Source organism: Pimephales promelas, chromosome 3 (genome assembly GCF_988280905.1).
Source record: "Pimephales promelas chromosome 3, fPimPro1.hap1.1, whole genome shotgun sequence".
Classification (NCBI taxonomy): Eukaryota; Metazoa; Chordata; class Actinopteri; order Cypriniformes; family Leuciscidae; genus Pimephales; species Pimephales promelas.
The window spans coordinates 15,372,205-15,387,552 of NC_142771.1; the positions used below are offsets into that span (position 1 = coordinate 15,372,205).

Sequence of the window (15,348 nt, forward strand, 5' to 3'; positions counted from 1 at the left end):
GATATTAACAGGCCAAATTCAATATACAGCTTATTGATGATGCATACGGGTAGACAGATGACACTGTAACTTTAACTTGTTTTGCTAGTCATAGGCCATTTCTCCAGAAAGTCAAACACTGAACTGTTGGTTTAGTGACGTTTGTAGATATCCTAACATTGCCTAACTTTGGAGAACTGGCACTGGAAATTCCTAAGTGTTTTTTTTTTTTTTCTCTTATTCTTCTTGAAATAAAAGACCAAAATTTAATGCACACAAAAAAAGGATTTTTAAAGTAACCTGATTTTTTAACATTTTGTCACTGTGGTTTTTGAATTGAGTGGTTTAGTCCAATTTTTCTGAAGGGACTTGGTTGCTTTATGATGAACTAATTTAATTTAGGCTTTTATTCACATATAAGCATAGAACAAACAGAAGCTCAACCAAGCATGCTAGACGTGTGTGAAAAAACCTCTTGCAGAAGCTGAAACATGCTGTGTAACACATGAGAATGAACCTCATTGGTTCTTGTGGAAGCTCAAACGTGCTGCGTAACACTAGAACAAACCTCATTGGTTCTTGCTGAACTCAAAAGTGCTGCGTAACACGAGAATGAACCTCATTGGTTCTTGTGGAAGCTCAAACGTGCTGCGTAACACTAGAACAAACCTCATTGGTTCTTGCTGAACTCAAAAGTGCTGCGTAACACGAGAATGAACCTCATTGGTTCTTGCTGAAGCTCAAACATGCTGCATAACATGAGAATGAACCTCATTGGTTCTTGCTGAAGCTCAAATGTGGTGCGTAACATGAGAATGAACCTCATTGGTTCTTGCGGAAGCTCAAACGTGCTGCGTAACACACCACACAATCGGCTTTTAATTGGTAAGCATGTAACTATAATTTAGTTCTTTTCATCTACCAATTTCTCACTTTCACATTTAAAAGATTTCTAGAGTTTATTTAACTTATACCCTACTTGTCAGTCTGCACAAATACAGATCAACATGGTTGTTTGCTTTGCGGCCCATTTAAATAAATACCATGAAGGAAACATGGTTTTTTTTTTTTTTTTTTTTTTTTTTACTTAAACTTAAGGAAATTAATTAAATCTCTGTAAATTATTAAACAAAGTTATGTTGGACCAACAAAAGATTTTCACTTAAGTGTAAATATTATAGAATTAAGAACATGCTATTTTCACTCATTCACTAATTTTACCTAAACCAACTGAATTGTGTTGACCCATCTAAAATAAATTACATTCACTAATTTTACCTAAACCAACTGAATTGTGTTGACCCATCTAAAATAAATTATTTTGAATGAACTAGATTACATTTTTTTAAATTACATTTTTTTTTATTAGCTTTTCCCCACCCCCCATGGTAGACTCTCTCCTATTTCACAATACTGGAATTTTTTTTATTTTATTTTTAGGTGGGTGGTTGGACCCTTAAATTAGACAGGTTGATAGTGTTCACGTACTTACCAACAGGATCAGACTCATGAGAAGAAGTCCACCTGCTTAATCAGAATATGGGGATGCCATTTATGTTCTTACTGGCAGTTACTTTGCTCTGTCCTGTTCAAACAAGTGAGTAAACATATTATTATTATTATTTATGTACATTTATAACATGGGCAAGCCCATTTTGAATTACATTACAAGAGTTACGTAAAATTTAAGTCTTCCCCTCTTGAAAGTTTTTGCTATTTAAGCAAGTGGAAAGAAACACTTTTTTATTTTCATCAAACAATATAACCCAATATTTATAATAAAATTGTTCCTTTTCTCTTTATTCATTAAAATGCATAGCATGCAGTTATAATACTCATTCAAGTCACTTAAACTGTAAACCAAACAAATGTATTTTTTTTACTGCCTTAAGTTTAGACAATATAATATTACTATAAAACATTAAATAGTCTAATATGGTAATGCCGTAAATTAGTCCTACCTGTCGCGAAAAGAAGGAATTCTCTTATCTATTATCAAGGTAAAATCTACTTAGCATTCTCAACAAAAATTGTTTAGTGTCTAACATGTTGTAAAAAAGATTTGTCGATTCATTAAAGGATTGAGGTTTCCTCACAAAACCAAACCCCTCAACCCTAACTGTCAGATTTTACGACCAATTGCTAAAACCTTTCGTCACGCCTTCTATCTTTCGGCAGAGAGGACATGAAAAGTAAACAACTTGAGGAAAAACAACTTATCACAATTTCTTTATAAAGAGAGCTGGAGAGAACAAAATTGTTCGAGATAGGCGACCTAGAATGCCGATGTTGTTTAGCGTTAATGTATAACATTATAACATAATTATAACATATAACATTATAACATAAGCCTAATGTTAGGCTTGCTGCACGGTAGTCTGCATAACCCCCCATGTGAGAAACAATTTCCAAGCTGGGGTTACCTGAAAAATGTGAAACAAATCTTTAGAAACAAAACTTTAGAGATAAAATTAAAATATGGAATACAATAATAAGTGATGTATGTATGTATGTATGTACACTGCAGAAACAGATTGTGTGGATCTTGCATCCAAATGTTGATAAGGGCAAACTTGGTAATAACTTCAAGATGTTATGATAATAAACTAAAAAAAAAAATGCATTTAACACATTAAACACTGTTCCAGAAACACTTGTAGGGAGTGAAGCAGCAAGCACATCACAAGATCCTACTTCAACTGCTCGTCCTTTTAATGTTACTGAGAATGTGAATAAAGGTAAGAACAGTGTAGTTTTTTCAACTCTTAATTGTTTACGCATGCAATGCACTTGTAACATTTTTTAACAGAAAACAATGTGTGTTCAGATAGATTGATACGTCACATTCTCCTCACTCTCTTGATAACATTAGTTTCTCAAGATGAAGTGCCAGTCACAAGCAAGAACCAAACAGTGCAAAATGAAGGTAAAGCTCATGCTTACAATCTTACAACTACTGAAATTTGTGATGCAATATCTTTTTGATTGAGATTTAAGAGCCAGAGCAACGTTTTTCATATGACAAAGCAAATAAATGATCAAATTAATACACCTTTAACCCTTGCGACTAACACAATAATGAAAATGGCCATTAAAATGTTTTTGGTCCTGAATTAGTAATAGTCCCACTGTTTAAGAAAACAGACAGTGAGGACATTGCTTCACTGACACTGAAGTATAACTTCTGCCAGCAGAAATCACGATTCTCAGTTTGTTTTTTCTTTGTTCAGAGTTCAAGACCTGCGGATCTAATCATTTCAACTGTGGTGATGAACGCAAATCATGTGTGCCTTTAATGTGGAGGTGTGATGGTGAGAAGGACTGTCCGAATAATGCGGATGAGGAAGGCTGTGGTGAGTGACATCTCTTTAATTCTCATCTTTTCTACACATACCTTGATGAACATAGTTAAAAATTGTGGCCCTGTCTCAAATGGCACACTTCATAAGCACTTTCAGTCTTTTGGACTTACAATGGCTGCCGCATGTGCGTTAAGTCCAAGAGAACATAGCGTGTCCTGTCCATTTAGTCATTATAGGTTTCTGAAGGGTCCTCGTGAGGGCTCCCTTTGCTGCCGATAGGCACCCCTGATGCACACTTTTGTCTTTGCCGAGCCCGCACTGATGGCCTTTCCAAGTACGTCACACGTCATACAGTATTTGGCCCCAAGTGTTCAAGTAGGCATGAAGACTGCAAGTATGTGCAGAACTTTTGATTACCCAATTGGACACAATTTAGTGTTATACAAATCCAAGTGTTTGCAGAGCTTTATTTTGATTTTCAGTACTTTACATTTTAAAGTAAAATTTCTAAATGTTTGGTCAGTAGTCCCTATATAACAGAGGACACAATTTAGTTATTAAATACATTGCAAATGTAAACATATAAATTACTATTGTATTTGGATGCTTTTGATAGTGTAATAATAAATGAAGAGTTCAGATGCAAAAGCCTCTAAATGCCATTTGAAATTCTAAAATGACCATTTTTATCAAGCTTGTATATTTAAGTTCAGTAATTTCACTTAAATGACAATTAATAGGTAATCTTCATTGCCATTTAAGTGAAATTACTGAACTTAAATATACAAGCTTGATAAAAATGATCATTTTAGAAGAAAATTTCAAATGGCACTTAGAGGCTTTTGCATCTGAACTCTTCAAATATTTATTATTATGATTTATTTATTTAGCTTAGAAAAAAATGGCCAACAGTAAGTGAAACTTGAGCATAAATTTACATGGGATGAAGAAAACAAACAGTGAAGACTTTACCATTTTTTTCAGAACCCTGGCACTGAAGTATAAGTATAACTTCTGCCTTCAGATGTCATGAATCTCAGTTTGTTTTTGCTTTGATCAGTGGTCAAGCCCTGCAGTTCCACTGAGTTCAGCTGTGGTGATAAACGCAAAACATGTCTGCCTATGATATGGAGGTGTGATGGTGAGAAGGACTGTAAGAATGGTGCGGATGAGGAAGGCTGTGGTGAGTCTCTTTAAATCTCTTTTTTTTTGTTACCACAGATACAAACTTTATCTAATTATTCAAACCCAGATAGATCAAAAGTGTTCTCTGTAATCTGGTCCTTCAGTGCACAATCAGAGTGTCACTAAAATTCAGCAAAGTGAAATATCTTTCATTATTTTAAGTGTTTGCTGAAAGCGTTTGTATATTCTATCTTCACATTCTGTACTGTAATATTGTTTGGGGTGCAACATGTAAAACATATTTAAATACGATTTTATTAATACAAAAGAAATTCTTGAGGATTATGAGTAATTCAAATAGATTGCCATCATCTGTTCCGCTATTTATAAAATATAGGCCTAACATCTTGACAATATTTAATGTTGACATCTATTGCATAAATATTTTTATGTATAAGTATGTGAATATGACATATTATGCTCAGAGCTTTTAATAATTTTTTCATGTATTCTTCGGAATGTTCATGCCGATTCCACACGGCGTTGTAAAGATTTTTATCTTCCCTTTTGTAGAACTACAACTCTAATACACTGAAATACAGAGGGCCTTCCCTCTGGAATCATTTGGACCCTGTTTTAAAGACTAAAATCACTATAAACTCTTTCAAAAGAGAGCTGAAAAAAATGTTAACATATAATTAAGTTTATCTTGTTAATTTGTTGTATTAAAATGATTGATGTATTGATTGTATTGTCTTGCTTGATCATGTAATTTTGAGATTTTGGGGAAATGGTTTTATTTCTCACACAGTATGTTTTTTTTTTTCTTCCTTAATGGATTTGTAAAGTTGTATTTTAAATGTTATAAGTGCAAATAAATAAAATTAAAAAAATATATATAAAATATTCAAGGAATCCAGTGCTGCCAAATCAGTTTTAATTAATAAATATAGTAATTACAATGCAAATAATAAAACATACAAGGTTTGGACTACAATAACAGAGTAGCTAGGTAACATTCTCCTCTCTCTCTTGATAACATTAGTTTCTCAAGATGAAGATCTGCCAGTCACAAGTAAGAACCAAACAGTGCAAAATGAAGGTAAAGCTCATGCTTACAATCTTACGACTACTGAAATTTGTGATGCAATATCTTTTTGATTAAGATTTAAGAGCCAGAGCAACATTTTTCATATGACAAAGCAAATAAATGATCAAATTAAAACAACTATAACCCTTGTGTAACCTATAACCCATTTATGTTTTTTCTATAACCCCAACACAATAATGAAAATGGCCATTAAAATGTTCATGGTCCTGAATGAGCAATAGTCCCACTGTTTAAGAAAACAGACAGTAACTTTACATTACATTTACATTTATTGTTGTTGTTGTTGAGGATAACCCCTTGAGATGAAACATCTCGTTTTCGAGGGGGTCCTCGAGACAAAACAAAAATAATACAACACATGTACTGTACATTCACTCACACAAAAGCTCTACCTCATCCCACCTCGCCCCACCAGGCCCATCAACTCCTTATTAGGAACAAATCCATATATAAGACATATTGCAGTATTACAATGCATGACAACATTTAGCCCTCACATACACATCTATACATGCAAGCAATACATACATAATGTATACGTAAACCTAAATCCATATTCTACACATAATAAAGAGTAGAAAAAATAAATAAATAAATAATAAATAAAAATAATAATAATAATAATAAAATAAGATATAATAATAGGTATCACAGATATAGAGTGTATATGAAACAATATCCAGTCACACATGAGGAAAACATTTACAGCAGTCATTTGCTTGCAAGTAAGTAAAAAGAGATATTTTGAAAGAACGCAGTGATGTGACAGATCTTAAAGACCCAGGCAGGTTATTCCAGTCTGAAGGGGCTTTGAATTTAAAAGCACGCCTACCACTCTCTTTGAAAATATTTGGCACAATGAAAGAGAGATATTCAGCGTGTCTCAGTCTATAGTTGGATCTAAATGGACGTAAATATTCCTTCAGATAAGAAGGGTAATTATAATACACACATTTAAAGATAACCTGATACCAGTGATACTGTCTTCTGGCTTTTGGTGATAATAAGTTCAGTGAATCATACATTACACAGTGGTGAGTGGTAAAAGGACATCTCAGCACAAATCTACATATGTTATTAAATACAACATTCAATGCCTTCAAGTTTGATTCTGTTGTGTTTTGATAGACAACGTCTGCATAATCTAATATGGGAAATATTAACTGTGACACAATTCTTAATCTAATCATTTGAGTGAAACAATTAATAGAGCGATACAGTATTCGTAAATTCCAATTAATCTTTTTTACAACAGAATTTATATGACACCTAAAGGAAAATTGTGAGTCAAGCCAGAGGCCCAAATATTTGAGTTCCTCAACTTGTAAAAGTGGAGTATCGTCTAAAAATTTGAGTGAAAGATTATTATGTTGATTCATTGAAGCTGATCTGGTAGGAAACAGTATACTATATGACTTTTTCTTATTCAATAGAAGATGGTTTGATTGGAACCAAAGTTGAATGGCATTAAAATTAAGTTGCAATGAGGATTGAATCTTGGAGACAGACATATTAGATGTATAAATCACTGTATCATCTGCATATAGATGGATACAACAGTCTGAGCAAATTAAAGGAAGATCATTGATAAATAAAGAAAATAGAAGAGGCCCTAAAGAAGAGCCTTGAGGAACACCTTTGTCCATTATTAAGGACTGTGATTCACAACCATGAAAAGAGACACGCTGATATCTACCATGAAGGTAAGAGTTAAACCAAAGAAGAGAATCTTTAGAAAGACCTATCGCATATAGTTTATCAAGAAGCAAATAATGATCGACCATATCAAAGGCCTTAGTGAGATCTATAAATATTGCACCAGTTGATTTGTTATTGTCTAAGGAAGATGACACATCATTGGTAAATTTTAAAAGAGCAGTGGTTGTAGAAAAGTTTGGTCTGAAACCAGATTGATTTGGAGACTCAATAGAAAAATCATTAATATATTTGAATAATTGATTAAATATAATTTTTTCAAACACTTTTGCTATACTACTGATGATGGAAATAGGTCTATAGTTATTAATATCAAGTGGATCACCACCCTTATGTATTGGTGTAACTCTGGCAGACTTCCACATAGATGGGACCACACAGGTAGACAATGATAAATTAAATAAATCTGTTAAGGGGAACGCCAATACATGAGATGCAAGCTTAATAAATTTAATCTCCAGGCCGTCGGGATCTGTACCATTGCCTAACTTTAATTCGGAAATTACGTGCTGAACTTCAGTAGGATTTATTGTAGCAAATGAAAATGAACTAGTAAGCTTATCTGCTGAACTAGAGTTAGAGAAATTAGAAAATTGCGAACTACAAATAGAAGAAAAGTGTAGGTTGAAGGCATTGGCGACTGCAGAAGGGTCACTAATAACATCATTATTGACTTTAATTTTAGTAGCAATGTTTTTTGTAGAATTATTTAATAAAGAATTAATGCTTTCCCAAAACTTCTTAGGCTTATGGAAATTATTTGACAAAAAGTTTGTATAATAATTTGATTTGGCATTTCTTGTTTTAGTCGTACACTTATTTCTTAATTGTTTATATACAGCCCCTTCTGAAGGATCCTTTGACTGGCGGTACTTTTCCCATGCCTTATCTCTTTGTTTAAAAAGATAAATTAAATCAGCATTAATCCAAGGTAAGTGTCGCCCCTTAACCTTAACTGATATCCAAGGGGCATGTTTATCAATTACCTTAAGCACTTCAGTATAAAAAAAATTCCAGGCATCTTCAACAAAAGGAATAAGATTAAACCGGTTCCAGTTTATATCTAGTAGATCTTGGATAAAAAGCTCAGTGTTAAAGTATTTACTCTGCCTTACCCTGATCACCTTGGGTGGCAAGCGAGGTAATCTAATTTTCCATACACAGAAAACCATGGAATGATCGCTAAAGCAATCGGGTAAAACACCAGATTCAAGAATTCTGTTGAAGTGGGTGACCAAAATCCAATCCAACAGAGATTTGGATCTGTGGTCAACCCGAGTAGGTTCTTTAATTAGTTGAGTCAGATTTAAACTATCAAAATAATTTCTATAATTTAGAGATGATCGATCTAACCAGTTAATATTGAAATCACCAAGGATAATCATCTCATTTGAGCTACTGACAGATTGTATAGTGGTGCCGATGCAATGTATTGACTCTATAGGAGAGTTTGGAGGTCTATAAATGTTCCCTATAATCAGCTGTTTGTTTACATGAAAACTAATTTTGACAAAAATACATTCAAAGTATACAGGATTTTCCTTGAAAGCTATAAGCTCAGATGATAAATTTGAGGAGACATAAGTGGCTACCCCTCCTCCACGAGTAGCTCTATCAAAACTATACAAGACATAACCATCCAGTTTAATTTCCTCATCCAATATATTTTTATTCAACCAGGTCTCAGACAATGTTGTAACACTTGGTTTATTATAGACCAACCAGGCCCTTAAGAGATCGATTTTGTGTAGCAAGGCAAGCTCCTGATATTCAGATGAATAACAAATAATCCTTTACCCATGTTGACTAGTCAACAACATAGGAAATAGAGTTGAAGGGTAGGGGGCTGGAGGGAGAGAGCGAAGGTGAAATAGAGCAGCATACACGCACACACTCACACACAAACGTGCGCGCGCAGGCACACACGCGAGCGCACAAACTCACAAACTGGCTAAGCCGAAACATAACAAAATACAGATTTATAGTCTGCTAAATTTCTTAATAGAATAACATGAAGTGAAAACATATATAGATAGATATATTATATTGGCCAATATCATTACAATATAACCAAATGAAATAGGAGTATAACGTTAAATGAAATAATATAGGCTTATATACATACGTAGCCTACATAACATACATGCATGTATACACACATATAAAACGAAAAAACGGCCAAAATTAGGCAAATCGGCCCAAGAGACGGGTCACTTCCATAAATGTATTGCCTTTCATGCCACAATATAACATCAGCATCAACATGCACTCAATTAGATATACCTCAAAATCATTGAGACGAAAGAAATCAGTCTTTCTGAGCAGTGGCGGTTCTACTTTGAATTACACCCAGGGCGAGACCCCCTTCGAGCGCCCCCCCCCCCCTTAATAGCATATTATAGGCTACTGTAAAAATTCATAAATAAAGTTGATTTTAGTTGATCATTATGAAAAGTATTAGATAATATGGTGACCAAAACCATCACATACACAGATCTTGTTCAAAAAGCCTAATACACAGTGAAATCAATTCACCGAGTTAAATAACATTAAAGATTTGTTTTAAAGGAGTGTCTTTCATTTTACCTACTAAACTTAAAAAAGGTTAACACACAAAAAAGGGTTTTATATAAAGATAAACCTCATATTTCAGCATTTAAATCATCTCTATAAAAAGAATGAGTCAATAAAGATACATTCCTGACATTTATAATGCACAGTAGCTTATCTTTTATTATTAATAGTAAAATTCGTACCGATTTTCCCATGGCTGTCGTTGCTATAGAACCATGCACTCATTACACTGCTCTACACAACGACAAAGCAGTTTTAGTAGCTAATGTATTTCCACCACAGAAAAACGCTTGCTGTAGCTCTGCTAAAAGATTTATTTACGGAGAAGAGAAAAAGGTGCACGTGCACTCCCATACTGAAAAGTTTATGAGCGCGCTTCCCGTGAGCGCATAATGAGCGCGCTTCCCGTGAGCGCATAATGAGCGCGCTTCCCGTGCGCCTATTTGAAACATAGAGGATTTGAAATAACGACCTCGAGCGCGCAAAAGACGCGATACGTGAACTCATCAGGAGATCCCCTTGACATCGCTTCTGCGCACGCCACCTTCTCAGCAAGCAGGGCGCCATTGCCAATAATTGAATCGAAATGATACAAAATAGAAAAACTTCGCGGCACAGAGTATTTTTTTTTTAACTGCTCGTCCCGCCCCCCACGTGACAAGAAGAAATGCCGCCCCGGGCGACTGCCCGGTTCGCCCGTGCCTAGAACCGCTACTGTTTCTGAGAGTGAGCCTCGAGATCCTGAAGGAAAGACTCCGCTTCTCCAGGACTTCTGCCAACAGATGTCATAATTCTCAGTTTGTTTTTCTTTGTTCAGAGTTCAAGACCTGTGGATCTAATTTCAACTGTGGTGATGAACGCAAATCATGTGTGCCTTTAATGTGGAGGTGTGATGGTGAGAAGGACTGTCCGAATAATGCGGATGAGGAAGGCTGTGGTGAGTGACATGTCTTTAAATATCATCTTTTCTGCACATAACTAGATGAACATAGTTAAAAATTGTGGCCCTGTCCCAAATGGCACACTTCATAAGCACTTTCAGCCTTTTGGACTTACAATGGCTAGTGCGTGTCCGTTAAAGGGATACTCCAATTTTTTTTGGAAATAGCCTCATTTTACAACTCCCCTAGAGTTGAACAGTTGAGTTTTACCGTTTTCGAATCCATTCAGCCGATTTTCTGATATTAAGAAGAATATCAGTAACCAGACATTTTCTGGTCTCATTGACTTCCATAGTATAATAATAATCCTTTAGGTGAGTGTTAGACTCAAGAGCTGCCAAAGAAGAAAACTAACAGATACAACAGGTGTCAACGCACCTTTGGACATTAAAATGCTGTTGTCAGTCCATATGCAAAATTCACATGCATATGAACTGATAAAAATGTATCCCTTCAATACAGCATAATTTTCATTTTAATAAAAGTGTCTTCCAAATACATATACCTTGTGAGGGTTGTTGAGAATTTGTACAAAAAAAAAAAAAAAACTTTTTTACATGTTATTCTGTGCACCTGCCTTTAACCTGTGCGTCAGATAATCAAATCTGTCATAAATAGATTTATACAGGTGATGTTTTGGAATCAGTGTAAAAATGCTTAAAACACTTAAGATTTTATACTCGGTTTTATTAAATACGTCGCAAATGTAAACATATAAATTACTATTGTATTTGGATGCTTGAGATAGTGTAAGAAATGTTTATTATTATGATGATTGATTTATTTAGCTTAGAAAAAAATGGCCAACATTAAGTGAAACTTAATAAATAGACATTGGATTATACATACATTTACATGGTATGAAGAAAACAGACATTGAAGACTTTACCATTTTTTTTCAGAACTCTGGCACTGAAGTATAACTTCTGCCATCAGATATCATGAATCTCAGTTTGTTTTTGCTTTGATCAGTGGTGAAGACCTCCAGTCCTACTGTGTTCAGATGTGGTGATAAACGCAATACAAATCTGCCCATGAGATGGAGGTGTGATGGTGAGAAGGACTGTCCGAATGGTGCGGATGAGGAAGGCTGTGGTGAGTCTCTTTAAATCTAATCTTTCTATTGCCACAGATACAAACTTTATCTAAGTATGCAAACCCAGATAGATCAAAAGTGTTCTCTGTAATTCTCTGTAGTTCTCTCTGAAATTCAGCTTTTTTCTGAAAGCATTTGTCGAGAAATCCAATGCTGCCAAATCACTTTTAATTAATAAATATAGTAATTACAATACAAATAATAAAACATAAAAGGTGTGGACCACAATAACAGAGTTGCTAGGTAACAATCTCCTCTCTCTTGATAACATTAGTCACTCAACATGAAGATGCGCCAGTCACAAGCAAGAACCAAACAGAAATGCAAAATGTAGGTAAACGGCATTCTGCTAGAGTATCTTTTACAACAAACAGTGTTTCTGTCATACCCTAATGTTGCTAATGTTTTTGTTTTTTAATTAAAATGATTCAGAAAGCACGCAGGTGACACCAGTGGCAAGTGGCTCGGACACTGAGACACACAAAGACCCTCCAACCTGCATTACCATAAATCATATACTGGAGAAATAAGACTAAACTCATTTTAGTAATACAAAATACTGAAATTAAAGTAAAGTTGGAGCTACAAAACCTTGGAAATGAAGTGTAGATCTCGTTGACAGTTGACCAAGAATGAATTCATCAATTAATTGTATATAATTACTATAAACTATTAGGATAAAGATAACTATACTAGACGTAAGCTCTACCCATTTGCTCTGCAGTCTGTCTCGGCTATTTTGCTGGGAGACAAGCAGACATAGCCTGTGTGTGTGACGAAATATCATATATTGTGTTAAAAATAAATAAATAACAGCACATGAGAACATTTCCAGTCTCTATTTTTATTTGTGCATCCTCTGATATACCTAAGAACAATCTGTTGTTGTTTACTGACAATTTTTCAGGGACTGTTTTACTGGCGGAAATAAGGCATTTAATGATTAATGACTTTAAATATGTTATATGTTTTCTATGGTAACAACAGTTCCCATATTCATAACCTAATTCAGATTCACAGCATAAGATTGCTAAGATGTTGTGTGACTGTGAGTTTGGTAAGGGATCCCAAACACGTGTGGCTTTTATTTATTTATTTATTGTGCATGCTTTCTTTTTTAACACAAGGTGGTGCTGTAAGTCCAAACTAAACAAGTCTGACCTCATCAGGAATACACTGACTGAACTGCTAAATGTTTAGTCTTTTGAGAACAGTAGTGACACAATTAATTGAGGCTCTTTACAGCGTTTCATTTCCTGATTGAATGTAGGCTATATACGCCTGCCAACTTTTGAGTTAAGCTTGGAGTGAATTTTTTTAAAATGTTAAGAAAAAATAAATGAATAATAATAATCACGATGTGTATTGTGATTGTCAAAACATTTGGTAATTACAGAATTTCAGTTTAGTGACAACGCATTACTAGAATGGGGAAACCCAGACTAACACGTTACAGTGTTTGGTACAATAACCGGTAGCCTATTGTTTTTTAGTGCTTGACTCAAATTTCAAGATTTCAATTCATAAGCTTGTAACTCGATTCCGATCTTGGTTCAGTATTGATTCCTTTGGATGAATACCAGGTTCAGTAGCTATGATTTTTTTCTCGAAGGAAAAAAACCCCTCTCAACTAATGCTGTAAACATGCAGAAAGCTGTCAGATGGTATTACTATTAAAGGCTAAAATTGACAACTCTAATATAACGCATGTTTTATAATATTTTTTTTAGTGATATAAGAGTAAAAAATACATGTATTATAGGCTACTGCACATATTTGGCAAAATAGGCTACTCCTATCTATACTGCGATTTTTCTTGCTAACTATGTAAATGTGACATTGTTCACAGCTGTTTGGGGCCATTTAGATGAGACATTCTTCATTTCAGCAAGTTTTACTCTTTCAACATGTTCATTCCTGTTTATTTAATATTTTAACTAGCAGTAAAGAGGAAGAGATGATTGGTTCAGGGGGTGTGCCACATTAAAGTAGCCCTGTACAGATGTGTCCTGTGGCTCAAACGTCGTCATTTTATCAAAGTCTTTTATCAGGTTAATATTGTTTTGACTGATCTGTTTCCATATTTTTTTAAGAAGCAATCTTGCAAGTCTTGCTTGACGCACCTTAATCTCACCTGAAATAACGAACTCTCCTTAAGTCAAATAAGTACTTGATTGGCCTGTTCCTATGTCTTAGTTATTGTGAACCTATTGGAACATCTTCAATGAATGAAACATAGTGTACACTTTAAAGACTGAGAAACATTCCACCCATATGTGAGAACACTTGAAAAATACCAGTTAGGATAGAGAGCAAAGCAAAATATACAATGGGGTGAAATATTTCTTGGAGTGACGTGAAAACCAACTTTCACAGAATGAGAAAAAATCTGTCTGTCTGTCAGGAATATCCAGAAATATGTTCAGGAATATCCATGCATAGATCTCGTGATTTTTAATGTTGTAATATAATGTAATGTGCTAAAGCCAGAGGAGGTGAATAAATTGTATTTGTATGCAACCGATCAAGGTCTAAGTGTATGTTTGCACATGCTAACTAAATAACCTGATTTGCTCAGAGACCTTCTGTTACTCACAGAGCACGGTCTGGTGATAAATTAAGGTGTGTCAAATGAGCTTATCAGTTATCAACACCGGTGACACAAAAACATGTCCAAGTCACATTTTCATCCAGAAATTATAAAATGAAACTATTCTGAATTTAGAAAAAAAAAAACAGCCTGTTTTGAGAATTGTGGGGTGGGGGAGTGCATATTTGTCAATAGTTCATAAAAGACTAATTATCTTTATGCAAAAGTAGAATTGTTTCTTTCTATTGATTTTGAGATTGCATATGACCCAGGTGTGTTCATGACAGGTTTTGAGAGATTCACCTTTAAATATTTTCTGTCTCTGCTAAGAGATCATACTAAATCCTTTGGGGTTTTGCTTTGACAGTCTGTGCTGAAAACAGTATTCATCACGAGTGCGTGGTTTAGATGTCCTGTGTCCTATCAGGTGCCGGGGGAGGTCTTTTTCTAGGCCACTGGGACCCCGAGAAAACCGAGACCTTATTGTGAACACAATCAGCAATCAGGGTTAGAAATTTTGACCGGGTGGGAGTTTGCTTATAAAATATGTTTGTTCAGTTATCAAAGACTTGTCAGACCTGCTCAGTTTGTTACAAGAAAGTCTCTCTTTGTTCTAGGTGTACAAAAGCTTTGAGGAGTAATTTTAAAAGATTTTATCATATGGTAATCAAGTCTAACTGTTTTTATTTCATGACGCAATCTGACTACACAAGTTATACCAGCCAAATACATTTTTGAGGGTTAGACAGGAGCTCCGCATGCTTTTTTAAGTTTTAAAAAGGACTTTTTTATGGGATATTAAGTTACATAGGCTATTCAGTTCTTTTAATCACTTCATATTCATTGTGTTTGCATGTTAAACAGAGAATAACGCTCTCAACATCTAGACAATGCTGTTACTACAAACAAACTAA

At 34.6% G+C, this 15,348-nt stretch overlaps 1 protein-coding gene across 6 annotated transcripts; it reads left to right on the plus strand.

Annotated features, from left to right (window-relative positions):
- The first annotated feature begins 1,448 nt into the window (after nt 1–1,448).
- Nucleotides 1,449–12,672, plus strand: LOC120489185 (uncharacterized). Of its 6 annotated transcripts, none has more exons than XM_089128322.1 (10): nt 1,449–1,576; nt 2,628–2,717; nt 2,807–2,905; nt 3,210–3,332; nt 4,342–4,464; nt 5,452–5,481; nt 10,625–10,744; nt 11,721–11,843; nt 12,119–12,174; nt 12,277–12,672. In XM_089128322.1, the coding sequence occupies exons 1-10, from the start codon at nt 1,519–1,521 to the stop codon at nt 12,289–12,291; spliced, it is 837 nt and encodes a 278-aa protein (XP_088984448.1). In that variant the 5' UTR covers nt 1,449–1,518; the 3' UTR covers nt 12,292–12,672. The 6 variants fall into 6 exon arrangements, with proteins under 6 accessions (XP_088984448.1, XP_039541800.2, XP_088984451.1 ...); XM_089128321.1 differs by having other exon boundaries at nt 1,450–1,576; nt 5,452–5,508; XM_089128323.1 differs by having other exon boundaries at nt 1,450–1,576; nt 2,852–2,905; nt 5,452–5,508.
- The last annotated feature ends 2,676 nt before the right edge of the window (nt 12,673–15,348 follow it).